The sequence below is a fragment of the Petaurus breviceps genome, unplaced genomic scaffold, assembly GCF_028583685.1.
Source record: "Petaurus breviceps papuanus isolate PSGF00001 unplaced genomic scaffold, PetGlider_PUasm1.0 226, whole genome shotgun sequence".
Classification (NCBI taxonomy): Eukaryota; Metazoa; Chordata; class Mammalia; order Diprotodontia; family Petauridae; genus Petaurus; species Petaurus breviceps.
Window position 1 is genome coordinate 9,523,296 of NW_027185890.1, and position 27,907 is coordinate 9,551,202.

General features: G+C 38.3%; 2 protein-coding genes across 4 annotated transcripts in view; one reads left to right on the forward strand and one right to left on the reverse strand.

Moving 5' to 3' along the window:
• Positions 1-27,725, reverse strand: LOC138166823 (uncharacterized). The gene is made up of 4 exons (XM_069095275.1): positions 27,436-27,725; positions 1,398-1,474; positions 930-1,217; positions 1-583 (listed from the first exon to the last, which is right to left on the reverse strand). The coding sequence occupies exons 1-4, from the start codon at positions 27,723-27,725 to the stop codon at positions 219-221; spliced, it is 1,020 nt and encodes a 339-aa protein (XP_068951376.1). The 3' UTR covers positions 1-218.
• TDRD7 (tudor domain containing 7) overlaps positions 680-27,907 on the forward strand; it is a 128,899-nt gene continuing 101,671 nt past the window's right edge. For 2 of the 3 annotated variants that reach the window (XM_069095347.1, XM_069095349.1), the window contains exon 1: positions 680-862. The gene's annotated coding sequence lies outside the window, so the exon portion shown is untranslated. Of the gene's footprint in view, positions 863-27,270; positions 27,640-27,907 lie in introns of all 3 variants that reach the window. The other variant, XM_069095348.1, reaches the window with a different exon arrangement.

The following is a 27,907-nucleotide window of genomic DNA, read 5'->3' on the forward strand; positions in this document are numbered from 1 at the left end:
TAATATATAATACATCAGTGTTTATTTAACAATACATTTTACACAGTGTGCATGTAATATCTAATACATATCACACAGTAGGTATAAAATATAGAATACATATCACACAAACACGCAGAGTTCCAAGGCATTGCTTAAAACTATACTAACACTTTTGAGAGTGTGTGCGTGTGTGGACGGCATTAATAGAGGGCACCTGAGCTTCTGGGTAGCAGTGGCTAGGACGGTCGGCTCTCCAGGTCGTGTCCTCCACGCGCCGGCCCTCCCGCTCCGGGCCTAACCTGGAGCCGCGCATCCTGCGGGCCTCGGAAAGGGCCCTGCCCGTGGGCCTCGAGGGCACAACCGCCCGCTTCCCACTCCAGCGACCAGCGCCCTCGAGCCTCTTTCCGGTAGCGAGGAGGTCGCGACCACGACGCGCGCAGAAACCGCTGGGTGGCGTCGGTTTCCCTGCTCTCCTCAGCCATCCTGGGTCTGCCGGGCAGTCCGCCCCCGCGTTGCTCCCTCCCGGCTTCAATCTTAGTAGTTGGTAGGAGGAGGGACTGGTAGGAGAGTTGGGAAGGCTGGAGAAGTTCGCGCGTGCGCGCTAGGTAGGAAAAAAAGAGGGTGGATCAACGCGGCGGTTGTGCGCAGGCGCGCTACGTGGGGGCGGGGTAAGCGAGGGGGCGGGGCGGAACGGAACGGAGATGAGGGGAGGGGTGGGGAAAGCCTAGGTAGTCAGGGGAAGGGTCTGGGCGGGACAGGGCGGGGTTAGAGAGCAGCTGAAGAGCCACCTTCAGCTCAGCTAGCTTCCCGGGAGCAAACCGAAATTGAAAGTCGGCGCTGACCACCGGCGCGGGGAAGGGTCCCCAGCGCACGGAGCCAGGTAAGCCCCCGCCCCTGACCCCTCCGGCCAGTGGCCGTCCCACCCCCACCCCCATCTCCAGCGATACCGGCGCAGCCTCGGCGAGGCTGGCGCTGCCCTCTGCGCTCCCTGGTTCGGGGTCTCGGCCGCTCCGTCCCTGGGCTGGGGATGCCTCCGGACCGGCCTCGGGCTCCGGCTGGGGGTGATTCCCTGCCCTCTACAGCCCCTCCGCCCCCCGCGGCACCTCCGGGATTGCCGCTCCTGGAACGGGTTACGGACCGGCCCGGGTGGGGCTCCCATTCAATTAGCGGCCCACCTAGGGGCTGGGCGTCCCCCTCCCCCTGCGGTCCCCAGGCTCCCCCGCGCTTTCCCCAGCCTGTGGAGGACGGTTCCCATGCTCAGTTAAATTGACGCTGGCGGAGTCCCCCCACCCCGCCCCCAGCCTCGGGGCACTCGGCTACGAAATTGGCCTTGGGCACCAACTGTCAGCGAGCTGGGACCGGGTGGGGGTGGGGTGTTACTGCCCTGAGTCTAAAAGTGTGTGTGGGGCTATTGCCCTGCGTCTGATTTGGGAGGTGGGGAGTGCGGGTCTGAATTGGGGGACTGGGGAAGCGGTAGCCCCCGGTATAGTCTCTACGTAAGAGAGGAAATATATGGAATCTATGCAGATTTCATAATGTCACAGCTAAAAAGGCTTTCGTGGTGTTGAGTGGCCTCTTTGAGACAATGGGTTTAAACTTCAGGTCCAGGTGAGGGGGTGGCGGGCGGGGACGTAATAATTAAGAGCTGTAAGTCTTTCGGCACCTTACTGTAAGGACTTGTAGCCTTAGCCTCCTTCTAATGCAAGTAAAAATGCTGGCTGTCCCTGGCACAGAAGTAAGCCCTTGATGTCTTTATTGCTTGTTGACCCAGCCAGGCACTTGAAGTGACTTTCCTTGAGTCATGTTAGTAGTTAAGTAGAGGGAGATAAGTACCAGATACAAGTGAATTGATTTTTTTTCCTTGTCCATGTCTTCGACCTACTCATTTGTGTTGGAGTTTGTTGGTAGGCGTCGAATTCAGCTGTTTGAATTGCTGGGTCCCTCATTCTAAGTTTTTAAGTCTCTAGAGGCCAAAGACTTTTTAAAGTTCTCCATGCAGTATAAGTACTTCTTGGGTATTTAGCAAATGTGTATTAAACCAGATACAAAGTGAATTGATTGTTATCCCCTCTAGTATGGTTTCTCCAATTCTTAGACTCCACTAATTACTGTAGTGTGCTGTACTTTGTTGGTAAGGCAAGAGTGTGGCTGTAAGGTTTGTTGAGTTTTTCTTCCTGCAATTTAAGTCTCTTGAGGCCTGAGACTAACATTTTTAAGTTCTCTATGTCATATAAACTAGTTTATCTTGGGTACTTAGTGAATGTGAGGCCAAAACCACTTTATAAGGAATGCTCACAAACTGGTTTAAACAGTGACTTTGTATTTGAAGTGCCCCTTTTCATAAATCTTTAGGCAGAAGGTCCTATTATCACAACAATTTGACTTTTTTGTTTTTGTTTAATAGAATTAGAGCTGGAAGAGAATTGGAGAGATCCTTTAGTTCATTTTACAGATGAGGAACCCTGAGGTTCCGAGATAGACGCTTGACAAAGGGTGAGAGGCAGTCAGACTTTCAGATTCTCAGCCAGTACTCTCCACTCAGCTGTGGCATTTTCAGTGTCTTGGAAATAGATTTACAGAAAGTACCTATTTATTGTACAGTGAATTATATGTTGTAGTGGCCAGTTCCGGCAGTTATTACTGCATTTAAAATTTGGAGCTAGAAATAAGAAAAATGAAAAACCTCAAGAGAAATCCAAATGAAGTTTGTCAATACCTAAGTGTTTTAGTTACTGTTTCCCCCTCTTAAGGAGTTCATTTAATGCACAAGGAAGTTATTTAGGTTTTCGTCAGAAGGAGTTGAATAGGAGTGTACTGGGTCCAGAAATTAAAGTGAAGGAAGAAACTATGAGTTGGGGGTGAAATGTATTCAAGTGGGACATATTACCATAACTACATCTCAAATAGAAATTAAAAGTTCTAAAACTATAACTTTAGTTATTTAACTAAAGGCAGAATAACTGGAACTTCATAGATGAAAGAGACTTTAGAAGTGACCTATTCCAACCCCCTTCACATAACTCACCTTAAAATATGAGGAAAATGAGGCCCGGAGAAGTAGAGGTAAATGGCACACAGAACCTGATGGAATTTGAACGCAAGTGTTCTGATTCTTGTCTTAACACCATGTTGCCTCCCAGTACTTGAGTTTTGCTTAAGAATATTAAGAATCATTTGGCAGATACATAGAATGTGAGATCTTGGAAGGAATTTAGTCTAATTCCTCACTTTTTTACATATGAGGAAACTGAAACCCAAAGAGATTGTAATTTGCCCAAAGTTAAGTAACAGAGCCATCTCTAATTCAAGTCATGTGACTATGATACAGTACATTTGCCATAATACCACACTTCCTCCCTTTGTTTTAATGATACTCAAAATTCAACTTTATGAAATGAAAAATATTAATATGGGGAAGTAGACCAAAGATTGGAACTGAAAGGGCCCTTAGAGGCCAATCTAATTTAACTTTTTCATTTTACAGATGAGGACACTGAGACTCAGAACAGTTAATCGATTTGCCCAGGGTCACACAACTAGTAAATAAATGTTAGAGGGAGCGTATAAAACCAGAATTTTGTGACTCTACGTCCAGCCACCTATCCACTGCTAGCTAATAAGTAGCTGCTTGAGCCAGATGAGAAGTAGTCAATAGTAGAATATAGTAATCAGTGTGATGCCGCAAGTGTACCTGGCTGGCTAGTCCCAGACTGACTTATCAATACTCCAACTGAAGTCACAGGCAGTAAGATACAAATGACTGTGTCATGGGGAGAAAGTTAGGGTTTTTAGTAAAGTTTAAAAAAATAACATTTTTCTTCTCATCCTTTTTCACCTTTTAACACCTACTCCTTAAGATAGTATCTCAGTTTCAGATTCAGCCAGCTAAACAGCTGACTTGAGAACTCAAATGCCGGGGACTTCATATAATAGGATTTTCTCAAACTTTGTATTCAGGTGTATGAAGCTTGCCAGGCTAGAGTCTGACTTATTTCAGAGTCTGGCAGACTATTTGGACTTACCTGAGTCAAACTATTGTTCATTTCCGTTTTCCTGCTACTTGAATGTCAGGGTTATGGAGCAAGAGGTAGCTTGTAGACCAGGAGCCTCAGCATCATTAGGTGAGATTTCATTTTCAAGAGCCAGCATTATAAGGAAGGGAGCAATTATATGTTATCCCCACTCCTCCACCTTAGTCTAATTCTCCCTAATTATAATAGGGCAAAGTGCCTCTACCTTGGTTTGTGATGAACAGAATTGCAGTAAGTGCACTTCTACTTAAGCAGAAAGTAATTTCCCAACTCTTTCGTAGGTAGGGAGTTCTGGGACAATTAATGGCAAAGGGAATATGCTGGTGAGATGAATGATCCCATACATCAGAGCCAAATTCTTGTTTCATAAAATGTAATATTGTGCCTTTAAAAGTCTGGTGGAAAGTTAATGTTTAGTAGTTTTTGAGCATTAGATGTTAAAATATTTAGAATCCTTTCTTTCTGGAGCATTTTTCAGATTCCTTAACTCACAAATCCCTGCTTACCCTTGAAAAATAAATCGGACTGAGTGAGGTTTTAGAGTGAACCAGAGCAAGGTCACTTGTTAGAAGCCCTCTGACTACTAAGGGCTACCAACATGAAATCTTTAAAACCCAGGTAACAACCCATCAGTAAGTTTCATTTTTGTTTTTTAGCTGGACATGTGACTGACTGGTTAGCCACCTTATCTTTGACTCATTGGACTTTTTGACTTTTATTCAGAAAGGGAGGTGAGGAGAGAGAAAAGAATGTAGAAAAGATAGTGAGACCAGAATGTTAAATATGATTTTATCTCCTAGGGTTCTCAACCTTCACAATTGGTAAATTTCCAGTAATTTAAGAGGCTTCAAGTAGATAGATGTTTTGTCCCTTTTGCCTCTCTTTTCTTGTCATATGCCCAGGAAACTGATCCATTCCTGTGTGGAATGACTTGCAGTGAAGTTTCCCCATTCTGAATATCCTATATACATTCTTATTACTTCCTTATATTTTGTAACTAAGTTCAGTATTGTTTCTCCATATAAGTGTAAGTCATTGTGTATTTCAAGGTAATGTAAGAGTTAATGAGTATTAATACAATTGATTGGATTGAGACCAAATTAGAAGTGTATTTAGTTTGGGGAAAGGAATGATAGTATGAGAGGTAGCAAAGGGGTTACCTTCCTATAGAACTGCAAGAATTGCTGAAGCAAGACTACTGATAAAAAGTACCAGGCAGTAGTAGCCTTGGGAAGAAGTTAAGTCCCCAGTTCTCAGAGAACTCCTAGATAATACTAAAATGATATAATGTAGAATGGAAGGAGCTGGCAGCAGCAGGTGGATTTGACCAATCAGGAAACAGACAGTGGCCTTGGGGCACTCAGGCCCAGATAAGGATGTATCTAGGTTAGACTGAAGGGGGGGTTCAGTATTCTGAAGTTGTACTGCGCTTGTATAATGGACCTAATGTATTATGTATATTATCTAACAAAATTAGAGCCTCATTAGTAATAATTAGGTTAATGTTTGGGAGGGGCGTGTAACCCTTGCTTATTTAACCCAGCTTTAGCTTCTGTAGGGCAGCCTCCTCTCTCTTGTGTTGTTCCAGAGACTGGACCGCCCGCTTCTCCAGAGATTCTAATAAAACTTTCTACCTTCACTTTGAGAGGTCTTGGAGTAGTCAGTTTGGGTTAGGGTCTCCATATCCCACACACCCCCAAGCAACTTTACATTTTGCCTAGCCCATAAAATGCTTGAGGATGGAGAACAGATTAGTAAGGTTTTGAGAATCCTTGTGCTCCTGTGTCAGTGTCTGAAATTACTTTTACGTTACTTGAAAAAAGGAGAGAGAGAGAAGTAAGATAGAATGGCTTTAAAAAAGCAGTCTTCCAAATGTTAACTGAAATAAGTTTGGAAATCACTGCACCAGAAATTTACTTGTTTTAGTGGAGTAGAAAGTATTCTGGACGTGGGTCAGAGGATCTGGGTATAAATCCTACGCAGCCATTTATCTATGTGACCTTGGAAGTCAATCTCTTCATGTCTTAATTCCCTCTTCTGTAAAATAAGAGGTTTGGACTAGATGGCCCCTAAGATCCTTTCAGCCACAAGCCATGAGCCTAAAAATCTAAATGTTTGTATATTGCCTGTAATGAATTTTCCTTGGTCTAAGTAATTTTAGTAAAATTTACAAAGTGCTTCTTTCCTTGCAGCCCTGTAAGGCAGGAAGTACAAATGTGATTGCACCTTAACATTGAAACTGCCAATTTATATAGCTCTTTTTGTGTTTGTGTTGGCTAGAATCCAGCACTGATCTGGTTTAACAGTAATAGAGAAGTTCCAGAGAAGGAGGGCAGTGTATCGAAAGATCCCTGGACCAAAGTCCAGTCAGAAAACCTTGGGTTTGAATCTTGGCTTTGAGATGAGCTGTGCCACTGTGGTTAAGCCACTTACGTTAACATCTCTGAGCCTCAATTTCCTCACCTGTAAAATGTGGATAATAACAATACTACCTTCCTCACAAGATTGTGGTTAAATAAAGACTTTGTGACTATAAATTTGTGAACTATTATTTCTTGGAGGTATAATTATTTCTAAATCTCAGAAGTGCCACAGAGGCCTATAATTTAACAAAAAATTATGGTATATTAGAGTGGATTATGACCTCACTGTTGTGGGTATTCCCTCCTTTGATGCCTATGCATACTGTGTGACTCTTCAGTCATGTCCTTCTGTAAATCTATCATAGTGAGTTCAAACAATGTGCAGAGGACCTTCTTTTAGGTCACTTGACATTGTGTGTATCCCAGGGGGAATGTGTAGACTATCTCAGATGTCCCCTGTTTTCACAAACCAACCCATCTTTGTTCCTAGTCAAGCATTTATTTTTCTGAGTTACTCAGAGATATGATCAGAGTCATTGAGTGGATTCTTAATGTCATCATCATCGTTGTGTGGTGATCAGAGTAATTCAGTAGACTTTTACATTAGATTGTAAAAACTAAAAGCCTTAAAATGGATTATTTTTTTTTAATATGATGGGTGGATTGCTGGAAGAAAGAGAGACTGTAGGAATATCTGTTAGAAATCTAGTGCAGTAGTCCATATATTACTGTATTGTCTTTTTGATTGTGTCCGATTCTTTGTGACCCTACTTGGGTTTTCTTGGCAAAGATACTGGAGTAGTTTGCCACCTCCTTCTCCAGGTCATTGTACAGATAAGGAAACTGAAGCAAACAGATTTAAGTGACTTGCTCAGGGTCACACAGCTAGCAAGTGTCTGCTGCCAGGACTCATCTTCCTGACTTCAGACCCAGCACTTCGCCATCTAGCTACCCATTACTGTATTAGGGTGTCAGCTATGGGAATAGAAAGGAATGCAGATTGGCATTTGTTCTAAAATTTATAAGTTTTAGAGGCATGGGAGAGTCATAGTAACTTATTTGTCCAGTCACATACAACTAGTATGTGTTAAAGGCAGAACTTGAGACTTGATCTCAAAGTCTTCTGATTTTGCAGACCACCTCCGTTCAAGTAAGTCATACTGCCTGTGAATAATGTAGGTTTAGAAAGGTTGAGTGACTTGTTTGGCATTACAGAGCAAGTAACTGCCAGGGCTGAGATGGAAACCCAGCACTCTCCTTACTTCATCTAACTCTAAGGACAGAATCTCTTATGCAGTTTATGACTTGAATAGAATTGAGGGGGTTGGACTTGATGGAATCTAGTCCTTTCCAGCTATAAAATCAATATGAAAAACTTTTGTACAAAACAAAATCAATGTAGAATTAAAAGATACAGTTAACTGGGGGAAATAAATGTATTTTTATCTCTACATTGTTGTTGTTAATATACAAATTGTCTTCCTAGTTTTGCTCCCTTCACTCAGCATCACTTCATAATTCAACACTTTATTCATCATTGATGTCTTCCCAGGCATTTTTGTCATTTCTTTTGTCTCACTAATATTTCATTACATTTGTGTACCATTATTTCTTAAGTCGTTCCCCAATTGATGGGCACACTCCTTTGTTTCCTTTCCAGCTCTTTGCTATAATAAAAAATCTTCCCCAAAATATTTTTGTACCTACACCTTTTTTTTTCTTTCTCTTTGAACTCTTTGGCATTTATGCCTCATAGGTATCATGGGGAGAAGGGTATGTGCAGCATAGTGACTTTTTAGCCTATTGTTCCAAATTGCTTTCAGAATGGTAGTACAGTTCACAGGTTTACCAACAGTACATTGTTGTTCCTTATTTTGTCATCTTTGCCAATCCCATTGGTGTAAAGAAGTATTCTAGATTTGGCCCAATGATTTCTTTTTATTAGTGATTTGAAGCATATTTATATGGTTGTTGATCGCTTGTATTTCTTTTAAAAATTGCCTATTTTAAATTTTTTGACTAAAATTTGTCTGTTAGGAAAAACAGTGGTTTTTGACCAAATTTATCTCTTGGGGTGTATGGATGTTGCTTTCGTATATTTGTGTCAATTGAGTATGTATCTTGGATATCAGACATTTATTAGAGATAATTGCTATGAAGATATTTTCCCCAGTTAACTGCTTCCCTTCAGATTCAGCAATGGTTTTGTTTGTGCACAAACTTTACAGTATAGATTTAGAGCTGGAAGAGACCTTAGAAGTCATTCAGATCCAATTCCCTTATTTTACATATGAGGAAATTCAGTGTTAGAGGTGTGTTAGAGTGTTAGAGTGATTTGACCAGAATGAAACAGTAAGTCGCTGAAGTGAGACTCAAATCCAGCTTATTCTGACTCCCAAACCCAATATATATATTTTTTTGTTCACTACCACATATTTTCAATTTTGGGTCATCAAAATTTTCTGTGAAAAATATTTTCTCTTTCTCCTTTACTTTAGTATTTCGGTATGGCACTGAATTTGTAGATCAATTAAAATAGTATCATTTCTATTCTATTGGCACAACCCAACCATGGGAAGTTAACACCTCTCCAGTTATTTATTTTCCATTATATGATTACATTAATTTAATTTTTTAGTATGTCTTGGTATAGATGAAGTTTTGCAGTATTTTGTGTAGTCTTTAGTTACCTTAAGTGGAATTTTCTCTTTTCCTGCTGGATTTTATTGACAACATATGTGCTGATAGCTAGTGATTTTTTTAAAATTATATTTTATATCCTGTTACTTGGTTGAAGTTACAGTTTCAGTTGATTTTTAGTTTAATCTTTGAGTTCTCTAAACCATTATATCTGCACACAAAAAATGACCAGTGTGCTTTTTGCCTATGTTTATTTCCTTATTTTAAAAATCTTGTTTTATTGCTATAACGAATATTTCTAGAACTATATAAATTTTAGTGGTGACAATGAACATTCTTGCTTTGTCCTTAAACGTACTGCCAAGTCTTCTAGCATCTTATGAGAGCTCTTTCTTTTTTTTGAGGGGGAGGGCAAGACAGTTGGGGTTAAGTGACTTGCCCAAGGTCACACAGCTAGTAAGTGTGATCAAAGATCCCAGGTACTCCTGACTCCAGGGCGGGTGCTCTATTCACTGTGCCACCTAGCTGCCCCTGCAAGCTCTTTTCTAAATAGATACTGTTTGCCTTGTTAAGGCCCAGTTATTCCTGTACTTACAAATATTTTTAACATCAGTCAGTAAACACTTATTAAGTACCTGCTATATATCAGGAACTGTGTTAACCTCTGAAGGGTGAAAAACAGTCCTTGCCTTCAAGGAGCACACATTTAATGAAACTATTTACAACTATGTACAAACAAACAAGCTTGGAAATAATGTACAGAAGCAAGTCACTAGTATTATATTTTATGGAAACCTTTTTCTGTATCTATTGATATAAATGTGATTTTTTTTTTATTAATACAATCTTCTAGTTTTCCTAATTTGGTTTTACCTAAGCTTTCCAACCTTATATTCCTGGTACAAATCCAACCTTGTCAAAGTATGTAATCATCTTATATTGCTATAACCTTTCTGTTAATATAACATATTTGTGTTGCTGTTGATTAGATCTTGTAACTGCTAGCACAGGTTCACTTTTGATCTGGTCAGACAGCTTTACAGGGGTTAATAAGCTTATTTTATTGAAAGTCTAGTCTTCTTAAAGGGTTGCTGATAATGGGAGTATCAACTCCTACAGCATTCCCTCATCACCCTTCTCACAAGGGGTGGGCGAGAAGTGGGGGGTAACTACTCCTATGTCTCAGTGGGGTCAGTTGAGATAGTCACAGCTTGTACGTTTCCCTCAGTTCTTGATGGGGGCCAGTCAAGGTACACATAGCATTCTAGCTTATGCATTCAATCCTGAGGATTCCCTGCTCACTGACCAGTGGCCCACCTGCCTTATAGGGCAATAGACAAAGAAGGCATCTTGCTAGCAATAGCCTTACAAGTTTACATCACTGCATCCCTGTATCTCACTGTACAGTTGCAGTGCATATTTACAATTTAAGCCCAGACGTTTATATTGTTTAGCATTATATAATGCTGTGCAAGTGTGGTAGAGATGTTTTGAACCATAATCATGAGAACTCATATCTAATACCTGGGAACAAGAGCTTGTTATGACTATGGATCTTGGGAAACTGAACTCTAAGAAATAATTTTAAAAATCCACTTTACACACACTGAAATCCATCTCACTTACAGATCTATTGGTCAGAGATTTCTTCCTCTACTTTATCTCTCCCTGGTTTGGGTATCAAGACCATATTTATCTCATTCAAAGAGTTTGGTAGGAGATTTTCTTTCTCTCTTTTTGTCCTAAGTGATTTATGTCATATTAGAATTAATTGTTGTTTGAGTGTTTAATAGAATTCACTTGTAAATCTTTCTCATCTTGGATGCTTTGGTTATTTTTATGGCAGGGGGAAGAGAGAGTTGTTGAGAGTTGCTTTTATTTCTTTTTCTGAGAAAGGGTTATTTTATATTTTTGTAAATATTCATCCATTTTAGTTGTTATCAATTTTGTTAGCATATAATTAGAGTAGTTTATAGTAATTTTCTTTATTCCTTCATATGTTGTGAATTGTTTTTCATTTTTGATATTGATGATATGATTTCCCTCTTTAAAAAAACTTCCTAGTTTTATTTATCAATTTAATGGATTTTTTGTTTTCAGATATATTTATATCTTTGAGTTTCAGAATTTTAAATTGTGAAATTTTGACAATTTTTTTATTCCACCAGGTTTTTTCTTTTTCTTTTTTTAGCTGCATGTCCAATTCATTGTCCCGCACCCCTTACCCCCTTTGATGAAAAAAAAAAAAAAAATATATATAAATATATATATATATGTTTGTATTTTTTTTTTTTGCTTTTTGGAGGGCAGTTGGGGTTAAGTGACTTGCCCAAGGTCACAAGTCTAGGTGTGTGTGTGTGTGTGTGTGTGTGTGTGTGTGTGTGTGTGTGTGTGTAAGTGTCTGAGGTAGGATCCGACCCCAGGTCCTCCTGACTCCAGGGCCGGTGCTCTATTCACTGTGCTACCTAGCTGCCCCGATAAAAATATTTAGAGATATAAATTTTACTTTAATAATTTCTGTGGCCGCATCCTCTTGATTCTGGTGTATTGTCATCTTGTTTTCATTTTCTTTGACAAAAATTATCTGTTATTTCTGTGATTTGTTCTTTGTCTTTTATACTATTTCATCTTCATTTTTGCATCCTTTATTATAATTTTTATTGTATTATGATCAGTAAAAGGATGTGTTTAATATTTCTGCTTTTTTACATTTGTTTTATTATACCCTAGTACAAGGTGTCATGGTTTCTTCCATTCAAAAATCACTAGAGATTTATAATTTCTAACTTTTCTGAAATTCAGTTCAAGCCTTTAACATTTTTCTTGATTTTCTTTTTATTAAATTTATGAGGGTCTGAAATGGATATATTGAAGTGATCCTAGCTATTATCCTTGGAGACAGTGCAGTTCTGGGCTGGGTGGAGGAACTTATTAATGTTTTCCTTTGGTTTAATTCATCACTTCTTCTGGAGTCCTTTTTCATCTTCACTAGAGAGTTTCTTAGGGGAGCTAGGTTCTGATTGAACCTTTCATGTGGCCATATTTGCCAGAAGTCTCCATTGCAGATCTCCTAGGGGCTTATTCTCTCGTCTGAATGATTGAAGTTTATTTAACAAAAAGGGAAATATTTCTGTGTTACCCTTTTGACCAGTGTGGTCTGCCATGCCAAGTTGAGTCATTCTGTGTTAACTGAAAGCTAAAGTAATGAAGAGAGAGGAAAAATCCGGATCAACCCACTGAAAGTTTCACTATCTAATACTGAAGGACTCATCCTCTAAGGTCTCTTCAAGTTTCATGTGTGTGACTACAATTCCTTTTTACCCACAAAGAACTGAACCTTGGCCTGCCTCAGTCTACAAGACCTTGGTTTAAACACGGTGTCTGGGCTATGAAACCCTGGACAAATCACTTAACCTTTGAGTTCTTTCAGCTGTTCTCTCTCTTCTGCTGAGAAGATACTCTGCTGCTTTGATAGAGGAAATGCTTCCCTGAAGCTTTGAGATCACAGATTCAGGTTCTCCTCCCCATCAGAAAAGTCAGTTATTTTTTCGTCCTGTTGTAAATAAAAGATTATTTACAAAAAACTTGTTATTTTAAAAGTATTTTTGTTTCTTCCTGTTGAAATTTCTCTTTATTAAGTTTTATTGTTTTTTTTTTAAACTGCAGGATCAAAATTAAACTTTTTCTCCTGGAATATTGTCAGAATTCTCAAATTAAGATTTTCATTGTTTTTTTTGGGAGGGGGATTTTATTTAGAAACTTAAAATTTAATTTTTCTGTAGATAAATTCAGAATGTTGGATGTTAGTAACTCTGGAACCAGAACACTAATTTTAACAAACACCAAATAAAGTAAGCATTTTCATATGTAGAGTTGAACAACAACAACAAAAAGAATATACACAAAACTGCAAATCTTTGCTATGTGCAGTTTGCTTTTCCTTTTGAGCATTTGATAAATTCAATATTAATTTTTAAAATTATCAAACAATTTTCTTTTTTCTTTCCCACAGCCCCTTCCTCCAATGGAAAAAAAACACAATGTAGCACATAAGCATAGTGAAGCAAAACAAAGTCCTATATGGGCCATGTTCAAAGATGTGGCTCAGTATGCCTATTAGTCCATCGCCTTTCTGTTATGTAACTTTCCAAACTGTTTTGCTTGACTTCATTTCCTTCTAGACTTCCTAATCTTTAAAAAAAAATTTTATCTTATGTAATTAACAAAAAAAAAATCTGTTTTCCCTCCATGAGGAAGGGGCAGTTTTTAATATTCATACATTTTTATATTTTATATTTATATTAATTTTAATTAATTAATAATATATTAATTTTTATATTTTATATTAACATATTTGTCTCTGTGTTATATACCTATATAACATGTGCATACATGTATATATGCATATATTTATGTGTATATACATACAGGTGTTTGAGTATATGTGTATTATATTGTGCATGCATACATGTACTATATTTATGTGTGTATACATGTGTGTGAATGTATATGTGTGTGTACACACACACATACATACACACATGCACAAGCAAAACAATAACCTGCATTGGCTGTATTCAAAAAAAGTTATGTTTCCTTCTGTACCCTGAGTCCATTGTCTCTCAGGTAGTGGCAGCATGCTGCTTCATTAGCCCTGTTGATAATAGTGGGTAGTTGTGTTTACTTTCAGACTTCATCGTTATTATTGTAAAAATTATTCTCTTGTTTCTTCTCACTTTACTCTGCATAAGTATGGTCCATGTATAGTCCTTCCAGGTTTCTCCTAAACCATCCCTTCATTCTTTCTTATGACATAGTAATACCACCATAATTTACCATAATTACCATAATATTTGTTGTTCAGTCATTCCCCAATTGATGGAAACCTCACTCAGTTTCCAGTTCTTGCAAATGTAAAAAGGGCTGCTATAATGTTTTCTTTTACATGAGTCCTTCTTTATTTGCTGTCTTTGTGATATAGGCCTAGAGATGATACTATCTGGCATACATGCACAGTTTAGTAACTTTTGGGACATACATAGATCTAGAATACTTGGACCAGTTCATAGCTCCACCATGAATGCATTCATGTGCCCACTTTTTTTCCTGCAACCCCTCCACAACATTTGTCAGTTTCTTTTTTGATCATTTTTTGCTAATCCCATTGTTGTGAGGTAGAACCTCAAAGTTACTTTATTTCTCTTAGTGATTTGGAGAATTTTTTTCATATGGTCATTAATAGCTTTAATTTCTTCCTCTGAAAACTGCCTGTTCATATCCTTTGACTAATAGTTAGGGAATGGTTCTTACTCTTGTAGATTTTAATCAGTTTTTTATATACCTTGGAAATAAGATCTTATCAAAACTTGCTACAAAGAAGTTTTTACTCATTAACCTGTTTACCTTCTATCTCTCCCCCCCCCCCCCCCCCCATTTTATCTTGTATTATTCTCTCTATATCTTGTTTGGTTGTGAACACTTCCTCTTTTCATAATTCCCTACCCCCATGCTTCTAATTTGTCGTGTTGCTTTTAATGTCTAAGTCATGTATCCATTTGGACCTTATCCTAGTATAAGGTATGAGATGCTTTTCTATGCCTAGTCTCTCCCATTTTTCTAGCAGTTTTTGTTGAATAGTGAGTTCTTACCCTAAATAGCTTGGGTCCTCAGGGTTATCAAACACTGGGCTCCTAAATTCATTTGCTCTGCTTTGTACTTAATCGATTCATTTCACTGATCAAACTCTCCTTATGTTCTCTTTTGCATATTTTTTAAAAAATGCTTCAGTGAATTTCTTTTGAGGTGGCAACTTAGTAGCCTTTCCTTTCCCTATTACTTCCATTCCAGTATTGAAATAACAAAAATACTGAAATAGGCCTAATCAAGCAAAACAAACTCCCAGGTTACCTGTGTCTGACAATGTATGTCTCTTTCTCTGCCTTGAGTCTTATTACCCTTGTCAAGAGGTAGGTAGCAAGGTTTTGATCAGTGGTCATCTAGAGGTGTAGTTGGTTTTAGGAGTGAAAGAAAATAGAGTACACTTAACACTTGGAGAATCCATACCAGAAGAATAGGGTAGAACTCCCTAAGGAATTTAGCACAGGTACTACTCCTAAAGTAAGCAGAAAACTGTCCTATAGAAGACAACGTTTTTCCTTGGGGTTCATTGTTTGTAACTTGCAGTCATTTGTTTCACGCCCTTGAAGTTCCAGATATGAATGCTAACTCAGATTCCTTATTTATTAAATTAATATAGTTGTATGTTAAGGTGTGTGTGTGTGTGTGTGTGTGTGTGTGCATGTATATATTTTGTGGTGAGCAATATAGCTTCATTTATAACCCTCAGAGTAGGGATAGCACTGCAGATAGAAAATTTCCAAGATGATCATAAGAAGGTGTTAGAGAAATACAAAGACATATATTATGGAAAACATTCTAGTGGTTAAGATTTTGTTAATCTGAGGTAGGCAACCTTCCCTACCTCCTGCACACAATTGAATGATCCTGCGCCTTCCAGGATTTTAGAATGGTACACTGTGTACCAGAAAAAGGTTTAGGATTCCTGAAAAATTTTCCCCTTGAGGACAAAAAATCATTCCTGGTTGAAAAAAAGAAATTATTTTCCATGTTTCAGGAAACTATCTCCCAACCCACCCCCAAAAGATGACATTATAAAGCTGTAGTGAAAGTGTACTTAAAAAGGATTATTAGACTGAATTGTTGAATGGAGGTTAGAGAACTAGAAGCCAGCCAAACCAAGGTGGAGGTTGCGAATAAAGCAAGGTGAGCATGACCAACCAGGAATAATGAGGAAAATCAGTATGTAGAAGTTGGAGATCATAGAAAAAACAGCAAAGAGAATCAAAGAAGGCATAATAAACCAGAGACAGGAAGCTCATTTTAATCCAGAAGCTTCTTTTATTTATTTTACTATCCCAGGAACCACTGCCTAGCTTCCTAAGGGCTTGAAGAGTCTAATTTTTTTTCTTGCTTTTTAGAGAGGCAGTTGGGGTTAAGTGACTTGCCCAAGGTTACAGGGCTAATTTTTGTGTTAAGTGTCTGAGGTCAAATTTGAGCTCAGATCCTCCAGACTCCAGGTCTGGTGCTCTATTCACTGCACCACCTAGCCTTCCCAGGCTTGAAGAATCTGGCTGTTAAAATGAAGCAGTAATAGAATTTCCTATAGTGAGGCCCTTATCCTTTTGTGTGCAGGGTTTTTTGGAATAGTTTGGTAGAAAATGGATACTTTGACCAGGATATATGTTTGTTGGCCCACCAACTACTGAGAGGGACTATTGAACCATCATCTTCTGTATCATGGCAAAGGTGATGCCACAATATTTTTGAAACACAGGGCATATGCTCTGTGTCCTAATTCTTAGACAAGCATAGATGATGTATTACAATTTAGTATTGTGTTAATTATTTATGGTTAAGGTTGAGAAACATGAAATACTACTAAGTATCGATGAGGTTTAGGGTACTTGGACCCCGGGAATGTCAGGGTGGTATTGCCTGGAATGAATTCATACACTCAAGCCATCTTAGTCAAGTGGCGAAGTTTAATGAAATACTTTAGGAAAGCGGGTGAAGTTCCCAGGGAACTTGCAAGCTAGTGTGGATGGTGCTAGGGGCATATATGGAAAAGGGACAAGGGGAAAGAATGCCGAGGATGCTAATTAGGTAATCTAGGGACTTCCAAGGGATATATCAGAGGTCCAGGTGTCTTTGGAAGCAGGCAGCTATAATCTATGAATGCAAAAATACAGGGAGTCTGCAGAGATAACTTTGTTGATACCAGACATTGGGGGAGAAAAGTCAGTTTTTGTTTAACTGCCAGAGGCTTAAACGTTGGGGAACGGGTGTGAAAAGAGAGTCCTTGGGTCAGTATCGCTATATCTGCTCTGATAAGGGAATTACAGTAAGGTCTGCATGTGTTCTGCAGCAATATTCTCAAAGGGCAGGAGCATATTGAAAGATTGGGGGCCTTCCCAAGACATGATCTTAGGACTGGGGCCCAAGCACAAGCACCCCATTAGTATGTTTTTAGAGTATCCAAAGGAGTTTATAGGTGTTGGCATAAACCACTGATGGAGTTGGAGTCAGCTTAGGAAGTTACTGGTTTGGTGGTGGTCCCTGGATGACAGAAAAATGTGGAGCTGGACAGGATTTTGCCAGAACTGTTGATGTTAGTGTTCCTGTGGGACTCTCATGACTACCAGAAGAGTTGCTGATAACAGGTCTAGAGGACAAGGATACCTTATGTCCCTCTATAGCAGGTGATCTTATTAATAATTACCCTTGGGTCCCTGAACTTGTGTTTTAAAAATATTCTGATAACTGTACTTCAATATTATTAGTTTCTTTGTAATTCTATGTATTTTATTTTATGCATTTAAAAACATTCTGAGAAAGGGTTCATAGGCTCCCTAAGACTTCCAGAGCGGGGCATGACACAGAAAAAAAGTAGAACCTCTACCCTATAGGGACAGTCTCTCCTCTCTGTCTCTCTGCCCCTCTCTTCTCCTCCCTTCCTCATCTCCCTTTCCCATCACTTCTTCCACTGTAAACTAGAGATCAAGATGCCAGTAGAATAGAAAACCAAAGAGTTAAAAGTTGATGCAAACAAGCTAGCTGCCCAGTGCCAAGCTGAAAGTAGAACCTTGTTTATATCAGTTATTCATCTACTTGAGTTTCAGTCTCATGTCTCACAATGCTTACTACACACTCTCACTAGCTCATTCTAAACTCAGTGTTCTCAAAATTGAACTCATCATCACCCCCTTCTCCCTCTAAACTTAGCTTTTTCCCTCTTAGGTAGGACTGGTTATTACACTATACTGAGGGAGGAAAATACAAGGATTCAGTGGAATTCTTGCAATGAGGAAGCTGGGCACACAGAAAATGCAAGGATATTGCTATTAAACAGTCATTTTCCAGGTGAGCAGTAGAGTACAAAATAAATACCAGGAGTCTTGAGTTAATGAGATGTACACAGTTCATGCAAATAGATACTAGAAGAGCTAAAGGAGTTTTGAAGGTAAGAGTGAGTCAGATGGTCACATGATCAATTCCATAGGACCTGAGAGAATCCAGACAGAGGAGGCAGACACAGGTCATATGACACCAACAGTTACCAGAAGGACTTCATTTTAAAGCAATTTTCCCTTCCCCTTTTAGCTACACTTATCTTCTTACTCAAGTCAAAACCTATCTTGAGTGAACTTGGCCTGGAGTGTCACTGATTGGGTAGTGAATAGTATGGGGAGCAGAGAGAAGCATTACCCCAAAAGACACCATTTTCTCAACCCTGCAGACTCAAATTCTGGACTCACTTTTCACTTTCTCTCTCCTCTTCCACCTGCTTACAGGCTATTACAAAGTCCTATCAATATTTTATCCCCATTTCCTACTACAGGCCCTGATCAGCTGGCACCTAGATTATAACAGTAGTTTCATAGTCTGTCTCTGGGCCCTTTCTCCCTCTCAAGTCACCCAGTAATATTGCCCCTCTCCTATTTATCCAACTGCATTTCCCACTGTTCCCAACAGGCCTCCTCCCACTCCACCCCACACCCAGTCCTCTTGGACTCCTTGCTTTCTATGTATTGAGCTTATTGCTTCTTTTGTTTCTCCTGAAATACCCTACTTTCCTTCCCTTAATCTAAATATTTGTTATCTTTCCTCCCCACCTCAAGTAAACATCTTTAAATAGGCTTCCTGGCCCTCTTTGATCTCTCTCTCACTTTTACATGGCATCTGTATACTATGTAATTTAGCACTTTAATGATATTTTAGCTTGTGGTGTCCTCTAATTGTTTCAGGGGTATGACATTCATCTTTCCAAGTAGAATATGAATTCTTTTTTGAGGTCAGGGTTAAAAGGTGCATTATAGTTATTCAGGAGGTAATTTGCTTAGGAGGCAGCTAGATGGCTCATTAGATAAGAGTCTTGGAGTCAGGAAGATATGAGTTCAAATGTGACCTCAGACACTTGTGACCCTGAACAAAGCACTGAACCTCATTTTGCCTTAATTCCCTGGAGATGGAAATGGCAAACCACTCCAGTATTTTTGCCAAGAAAACTCTATGAATGGTATGGTCTACAGGATCACAAAAAGTCAGATACAATTGAACAAAAAATACTTGCTTAGTTTTTTTTAAAGGGAATCTCCCAAGTAAACATGTAATTATATTTTTTGTCTGTAACACTTTACCTGAACCTCTGTTTTTTTAAAAAAAAATCTTTGTTTTTAAATGATCTACATTTCTCAATGTTTCCCCCCTCCCAGAGTCCTATCTTTTATAACAAAAGTATAAAAAAGAGGAAAAATAATAGTTCCACAAAATTGACCAACATGATGAAAAAGTATATATACAGCTAGGTGGTAGAGTGGATATCCAGGTTCTGGCTGCAACTGGAGTCAGGAAGACTCATCTTCTTGAATTCAAATGTCGCCTCAGACACTTACTAGCTGTGTGACCCTGGTCAAGTCACTTAAACCTGTTTGCCTTATTTTCCTTATCTGTAAAATGAGCTGGAGAAAGAAACGGCAAACCACTCCAGAATCTTTAACCTGTAAGACAGTGCCTCTTTATGTCTTTTGTATCTCTTCTTGGGGACCATATTTGGTGTTTATTATTCCACAGCATTCTGTTTCCATTTTTATATTGTTATTATTCTTTATATTTTAAGTCATTTTTATAGTTGTGTCCAACTTTTTATCTCTTGGCAGAGATACTGGAGTGGTTTGCCATTTCCTCCTCTAGCTCATTTTACAGATGAGGAAACTGAGACAAATAGGGCTAAGTGACTTGCCAGGGTTATACAGCCAGGAAGTGTCTGAACCACATTTGAACTCAAGTCTCCCTTACTCCAGGTCCAGCATTTTATCCCTGCAACATCTCTCTTGGAATGACTTGTTTTCCTGTGTCTGCTTACTTCATTTTGCTTCAGTTTTTATAAGTCTTCCCATACTTCTCTCTCTTCGTTTTATGCATTGTTTCTTATAACAATTAAAGTTTGCCTTTTTTGAGTATCTTTTACTATGCTTTGTTTTGGAGGTGTACTTAAAAGGAGACAAGTTTGGACAGATATGAGTACCATTTATACAGCACATTAATTGTTATGATAGGCTGTAAAGGACTTGCTGTAGAATTATGAAATATACTATGATTTTTAGATTACAATAATCATATTAAAAAGATAATGAATTTAGGAGCTGTGTGCCTGATAGACATTATTTCTTGAAATGGGGAGGGAGGAGGAGGAGAAGAGAAAGTGTTGAGCATAAATTTGCAAAAACTGTATATGAGAAAAGTTAAGCTTTGTGAAGGAAGGATATGACAGAAAAAGATGGGAATTAAAAACAAGCTATTTTTTGGAAAGGAGATGCATCCCACCATTTCTATTCTCCCTTTCTGGAGAGAGACAGAATGGGAACACAGAAAGCTCGAGTAGACAGAATGAAACAGGATTGCCATGGACTACTTAAGTAGCTGAGAGGTACAGTAAGGGCAAGTTTTGAGAATTTTGTTTCTTGGCACTATTGGAAACAGTAGTTTAAGGGAATGTCTATGAGTTTAGGATCATATATCATATGCTTTTAGCATTGGAAAAGTAACCCTTTCATTTTAAATATGAAGAAGCTGAGGCCTATAGCAAGATTTAGTGATTTGGTTAGGTCAGTGGCTGAGTCTCCTGATTCTGGTCCCTCCTCTTCCTATTACAATAAAGCCAGGAGGCTTGTTACTGCTCAAGATGCTTACTCTCCAGCCTGAATGAGGGTAAGTCCTAGAGAACTAAGACTGAAAGGACCTAACTTCAGGAGGAATCTGGGGAAAAGAAAAAAAAAACCTTAGAATTCTAATGATTTGAAATCCAAAATGTTGGATTTGTAAAGACTCAATAATTCCAGGATTGTGGTTGGGATATAGGAACGATCAGGTACTAAAATCTATAGCAGTAGACTATTAAGACTGATATAATGGATTACAGTGAATCTGCTGGAATAGAGAGATAATGCATCCACCATTCACATAATACATAATTTGTATCTGAAGAGTTTCACAAACTATGATAAATTGGTTTTGTACATTAAGTGGCCTCCTAAGGATGTTACAATAAAGAAGCACCCTTTCAGAGGGGTACTGCATGAGGACTGAAGGGTAAACACTATGTTCCTTATTTAAAAACATACTTTAATTAATATCTTTTGTTTTTACATTACCTAAATATCAACTGCTCACCATCAATCCCTATTCCTGCTTCCAGAAAGCCATCTCTTATGGCAAAGAATTTTTTTAAATAGAAAAAAAATCAATAAAATCAATACATTGAAAAAATATTATGTATAATCCCTTTGTATATATACCCCTTCTCCTCTGCAAAGGAGTTGGGAAGAAAATGTCTTCTTATATTTATTACTTAGGGCTAAGCTAATTCTTTATAATTTCTAAACATTCATTTAAGTGGTTTTGTGATGATTCTTTCTGTTTACATTGTTAAAATCATTGTGTATATTGGTTTCCTCCTTCCACTTACTTTTCTATGCATCGGTTCATTTAAGTATGTCAGAATTTCTTTGGATTCATCATGCTTGTAATTTCTTAAGCATAGTAACATTCCTGAAGCTTAAATATTCTGAAGCTTAAATATTTCAGCCACATAATGAGAAAATGACACTCAATGGAAAAGACCCTGATGCTGAGAAAGATTGAAAGCAAAAGGAGAAGGGAATGGCAGAGGACAGGATAGATGGATAGTATCATAGAAATAAGGAATGTGAACTTGAACAGACATTGGGAGAATAGTGGAAGATAGAAGGGCCTGGTGTTCTGTGGTCCATGGGATCGTGAAGAATTGGACACAACTGAACAACAAATAGTAGTAGCATTATGTTCATCTACCACAGTTTGTTTAGCTGTTCCTCAATCAGAAGCCATTAACTTTATTTCTCGTTCTTTGCTATAGCAAAAAGTGCTTCTATAAGTATTTTGGTGGATATGGAACCATTCTTTTTTTCAGTTACCTCTTTGGGGTATATCCCAGCAGTGGAATCTCTAGGTCAAAGGATGTGGGCATTTTAGCTGCTTTCTTTGTATAGTTCCAAATTGCTTTCCAGAATGGGTGTGCACATTCACAACTCCAGCAGTGATACATTAGTCTGCCTGAAAAGTCCCTGTTCTTAAGGTCACTTAAGGAGAACTTTTCCCCACACTGTCCCCTTGAGTAGCCTTGGAAAGTTTCCCGCACAGAGAGCCTATTTAGGAAATTCTTTTGACCTACTTTTTCATAGCTGAAAAAAAAAATTTCATGATTAGGCCTCATTAAATATAGGTTTTCACCTGTTTCTGCCAACTACTGTGTGACCTTAGCTAAAGATGGACAATGACCAATGGTGGTGGTAGTCATGATAGCTAGCATTTGTATAGTACTTTAAATTTTGCAGAGTGCTTTACATAGATTGTCTCAGTTGATTACAGCAACTTTGTGAGATAAGTACTATTATTATTTTACAGATGAAGAAACTGAGTCTGAGAGGTTAAGTGACTTGCCCAGAGTCCTCCAGTTAGTAAGATTCTCTGAGACAGGATTTATTCTTAGGTCTTCCTGACACAAAGTTTAGCATTATATCCACCATCCCACATAATTTCTCTTAGCCTTACTTTCCTCATCACCATATTGAAAGGACTGGGTGAGATCAGTACTCTTTCCTTTGTACAGTGATGAAGGACCTCAGAGGGCATTTAGAATCCCCTTTATAACATGCTGACAAGTGTTGATGCAGGCTTTGTGTAAAAATGGTTTCCCATCTCTCACCCCAAGGCACAGTTCTGTTTTTTCCTGTATGTAGATCACTCCCAATCTATTTTCAGATTCTTCTACCCAGACCTTCCAACATCTAGTGTTAAATCTTTCCTGATGTCTACAGGATACTTACATATAAAGCTTGTAACTACAATTGGACTTATTTTCTTCCCTAACCCTTTGTGTTGATCTGTTCAAGTTTCCCTTTTAGCATCAACAAGATCACTCTTCTCCCAGGCCCTCAGGTTGGCTGTCTTAATTTTTAAGCCTTCTCCATTGGTCACTCTGGAGCAGCTAGGTGGCACACTGGACGGAGCACTGGAGTTAGGAAGTTGTTTAGCCCTTTCATTCATATCCAACTCTTTGGTTTTCATGGCAAAGATACTGGGGTGTTTTGCCATTTCCTTCTTCAGCTCATTTTACAGATGAGAAAACGAGACAAGCAGGGTTAAGTGACTTACCCAGGGTCACACAGCTAGTTACTATCTGAGGTCAGATTTGAACTCAGGTCTTCTTGACTCCAGACCTAGTGCTCTATCCATTGTCCCTCCTAGCTGCCCAAAATCAGGAAGACCTGAGTATCCTGCAAGTAACACTCTTACCATTCCCTAAATTATATCCTACCATTTACTGCTCCTCCTTGAATATTTCTTACTTATTCCTCCATTCCAAGCTCATGCTCCTTGCCCTACAAGCCGTATCTATTACATGAAATTTTCCTATTTCAGGCCATGTTCTCTATACTGTCATTTCTAAATAAATATTTTGTTTTTAAACTAAAAGCTACCCTAACTAAAAGCTAACTTGGTTTTCATTAACACGTCTCACTGGCAACTAAAGTGTAAGCTCCCTAGAAATTCTAGCGAAAATTATCAAGAAATCTGAATTACACTCTTTTTGCTCTCCATTCCATTTTTCTGTAGTGTCTAACATATGGCTCTAGGTGAAAGCTGCTGTGTATTAAATAGTTATACCTAACTGGAGGAAGGGCCTTATTTTAAAATTTATTTCATCTATCTCATTTTAAAAATTACAACTTCTATGTAGCGTCAGGTCAGGGGTTCATATCGACCCACCCTACCAGTCTCCCTCTGACATTTTTCCCAAAGCCATAGCTGTCTTCTATGACATCAGCCTTAAAAAATATCCTATCATAATGCAATAAAATTACATTTGATAAAGGGTTGTGGAAACAAAGATTAAAAATTAGTTGAAAACTAAATAACTGAATCCTAAAGAATAAGTGGGTTGAAGAACAAATGTAGAAACAATAATTTCATTAAAGAATGAGACAGCATATCAAAATTTATGAGATTCTGTTAAAGCAGTACTTAGGTGAAAATTTACATTTCTAAATACTTATATCAATATATATTGGATCAATTAATTGGACATGCAACTAGAAAAAAACTAGAAAAAGAACAAATTAAAACTCCCTAATTAAACACCAAATTGGAAATCCTGGAAAATTAAATGAGAGATTAATAAATTGAAAGCAAGAAAACCATGAAATTAATAAAACTGGGAACTAGTTTTATAGGGGGGTGCAAATTAGATGAACCATTGGCTAATTTGATTTAAAAAAAAAACAAAACCAAATTACTAGTATCAAAAATGAAATTAAAGCAGTTATTGGGAGCTGTTTTGCCCAATTATATGCCAGTAAATCTAAATGAAATGGATTAATATTTACAAAGATATAAATTGTCCAGATTAACAGAAGAGAAAACAGAATATGTAAATAATCCTTTCTTAGAAAAAAAAGAAATTGAACAAGTCGTCAGTGAGCTCCCTGAAGAAAATCCCCAGGACAAGGTGGATTCACAAATGAATTTTTCTAGACATTTAAAGAGCAATTAATTCCAATAGGATATAAACTGTTTGGGAAAATGGGCAATAAGGAGTCCTTCCAAATTCCTTTTTACAACACAAATGTGGTGCTAAACCAGAAAGAGCAAAAAAAGAAAGAAAATTGTAGACCAGTTTCCCTAATAAATACTGTTTCAAGAATTCTAAATAAAATACTACCAAAGAGAATACAGCAATATTTCACAAAGATCATACACTATGACCAGGTGGGATTTGTAACAGGAACGAAGATCTGGTTCAATATTAGGAAGACTGTTAGCATAAAGATTATATTAATAACAAAACCAACAGAAATCATATGATTAACTCAGTAGATGCAGAAAAAGCTTTTGACAAAATACAATGCCCATTCCTATTAAAGACAGTAGAAAGAACAGGAATAAATGGAGCTTTCCTTGAAATGATGAATAATATCTATCCAAAACCATCAGCAAGCATTATCTGTAAATGAGGATAAACTAGAAGTTTCCCAATAAGATCGTGAGTGGAGCAAGGGTGTCCATTATCACCACTATTATTTGAGATTGTACTAAAAATGCTAGCAATGGCAATAAGAGAAGGAAAAGAAAGAGAAGGAATTACAATAGGCATTGAGGAAACAAAACTACTTGTTTTTGCAAATGATATGGTAATATACTTAGAGAATCAGCAAAAAAACTATAGTTGAAATAATTAACTTTAGCAAAGTTACAGGATATAAAATAAACTCACATAAATTATTAACATTTCTATAAACTACCAACAAAACCCAGCATCAAAAGCTAGAAGAAGAAATTTGATTTAAAATAATTGCAGACAATACAAAGTAAAGTATTTGGGAGTCTGCCTTCCAAGATGAACACAGGAACTATATGAATACAATTACAAAATTACAAAACTGACTTCAAATAAACTCAGATCTGAACAATCAGAAAAATATTAATTGCTCCTAGGTAAGCTGAGCTAATATGATAAAAATGACAATCCTACTTAAATGTATTCAGTGCCATACCAAAATACCAAAAAGTTATTTTATAGATCTAGAAAAAAAATAACAAAAAGTTCATATGGAAGAGCAAAAAGTCAAGATATCAAGGGAAAAGTGAAGGTGGCCTAGCCATACCAGATTTCAGACTATATTATAAAGCAGTAGTAATCAAAACAATCCGGTACTGGCTAAGAAATAGAGTGGTGGATTAGGCACACAGATCTCAGTAGTAAATGACCATAGTAATCTAGTGTTTGATAAACCCAAGGACCCCAGCTTTTTTTTTCTTTTTTTTTTCCTTTAATTTATTAATTTGTTTGTTTCCTTTTAGTTTACAGGATTCAATTCCACAATTCCTTGAATTTCATATTTTGTCCCCCTCCCTCCCTCCCCTCCCCCCCTTGGGGGCTTATAATCAAGTATAGGATCTGTAAATACTTTCACATTATACAATGGTCAGGTTATAAGGATGGATTGTACCAGCTGGAATGAAAAATGGTAAAGAGGACATAAAATCAAATAAGAGAACGAAAAAGATCAGGTATTTTGCTTCCACCTGGATATAAATTTAGTTCTTTCTAGTTCTTTCTCTGGATGCGCATTTTTCTCTCCATCATGCGTCTTTTGGGATTGACTTATATCCCTGCATTGTTGAGAAGAGTCCAGTCTATCAAAGTTGGTCATCACACATACGTTGTGTCTGTAATTGTGTACAAATTCCTCCTGGTTCTACTTTTCTCACTCAGCATCAGTTCTTTTAAGCCTCTCCAGGTAAATATGAAGACTGCCTGCTCCCCGTTTCTTATAGCGCAATAGTATTCCATAACATGCATATACCACAACTTGTTCAGCCATTCCCCAATTGATGGGCACCCCCTTAATTTCCAATTCTTTGCCACAACAAAAAGAGCTGCTATAAACATTTTTGTACATATGGGTCTTTCTCCCATTTCTATGATCTCTTTGGGATATAACCCTAGGAGTGGTATTGCTAGGTCAAAGGGTATGAAAGTATTTATAGCCCTTTGGGCATAATTCCAGATTGCTCTCCAGAAAGGCTGGATCAGTTCACAACTCCACCAGCAATGCATTAGTGTTCCAGTTTGCCCACATCCTCTCCAGCATTTGTCATTTTCCTGTTTTGTCATCTTAGCCAATCTGACTGGTGAGATGTGGTACCTCAGAGTTGTTTTGATTTGCATTTCTCTAATCAATAGTGAGTTAGAGCATTTCTTCATGTGCACCCCAGCTTTTGGGATAAGAACTCACTATTTGACAAAAATTGTTGGGAAAATTGGAAAACAATATGGCAGAAACTAGGAATAGGACAATATCTCACACCACATACCAAGAAAAGGTCGAAATGTGTACATGATTTAGACATAAAGGAAGAATACCATAAGCAAATTCAGGGAGCTTAGAATAGTTTACCTGTCATATCTTTGTCTAAGGGAAGAATTTATGACTAAACAAAAGATAGAGAGTATTAAAAGATGTAAAATGGATAATTTTGATTATATTAAATTTGAAAGTTTTTGTACCAACAAACGTAATACAGCCAAGATTGTAAAAGAAAAGCAGGAAGATGGGAATTTTTTTTTTTTACAGAAATTGCCTTCTCATAAAGACCTTAGATTGGAGTCAGGGGCAGAGTCAAGAAGACGGAGTAGAAACAAGACCTCCGCTCTGCTCCAGCTTCCTCTTTCCCCAATCCATGTAAAAGGGGACTCTGAACAAACTATAGAACCCACAAAATGACACAGAGAAGCTAACCTCCTGCTGAGGACAGCCAGGCAGGAATCATGGGCCAGCGCAGTGCTCTGGGAGCCAAGCCCAGGCCCGCATGAGCTGGAGGTTTTAGCCCCAGGGCGGGCCTCAACAGCTTCACCAGCCACTGGCCAGAGGGACTCCAGATCACCAGCAGTTGTGGCCGTTTCCAGATTTATCAACACATAGATGCGAAGGACAAAGTAAGAGGTCAGTGAAATGTGGACTTTGGGACCAGTAGTTGGAAGAACATTGGCTTTTGCCCGCAGGATAAGAAGCCGGGAGACAAGCCACATTTCAGCTTCAGCTCCTGGCCTTCAGACTGTAGGGGGACCAAGTGACCAGTTTGAGGGGTAATCGCTCTTGCTTTAACCTGCTTGGATCTGGATTGCAGTCTAGGGTGGAGGTCCTGGGGTGTGTGACCAGCTTGCCAGAGCTTGTGGAGGCTTCAGAGGGGGCACCCAAGTAATACCTCCAG

Coding starts and splice junctions, on each gene's coding strand:
- LOC138166823 (XM_069095275.1), bottom strand. CDS start 27,725: ATGTGGCTTGTCTCCCGGCTTCTTATCCTGCGGGCAAAAGCCAATGTT. Junction 1,218..1,397: donor CCTCCCAAATCAGACGCAGG/GCAATAGCCCCA, acceptor CGTCCTCCACAG/GCTGGGGAAAGCGCGGGGGA. Junction 584..929: donor GCCTCGCCGAGGCTGCGCCG/GTATCGCTGGAG, acceptor TTTCCTACCTAG/CGCGCACGCGCGAACTTCTC.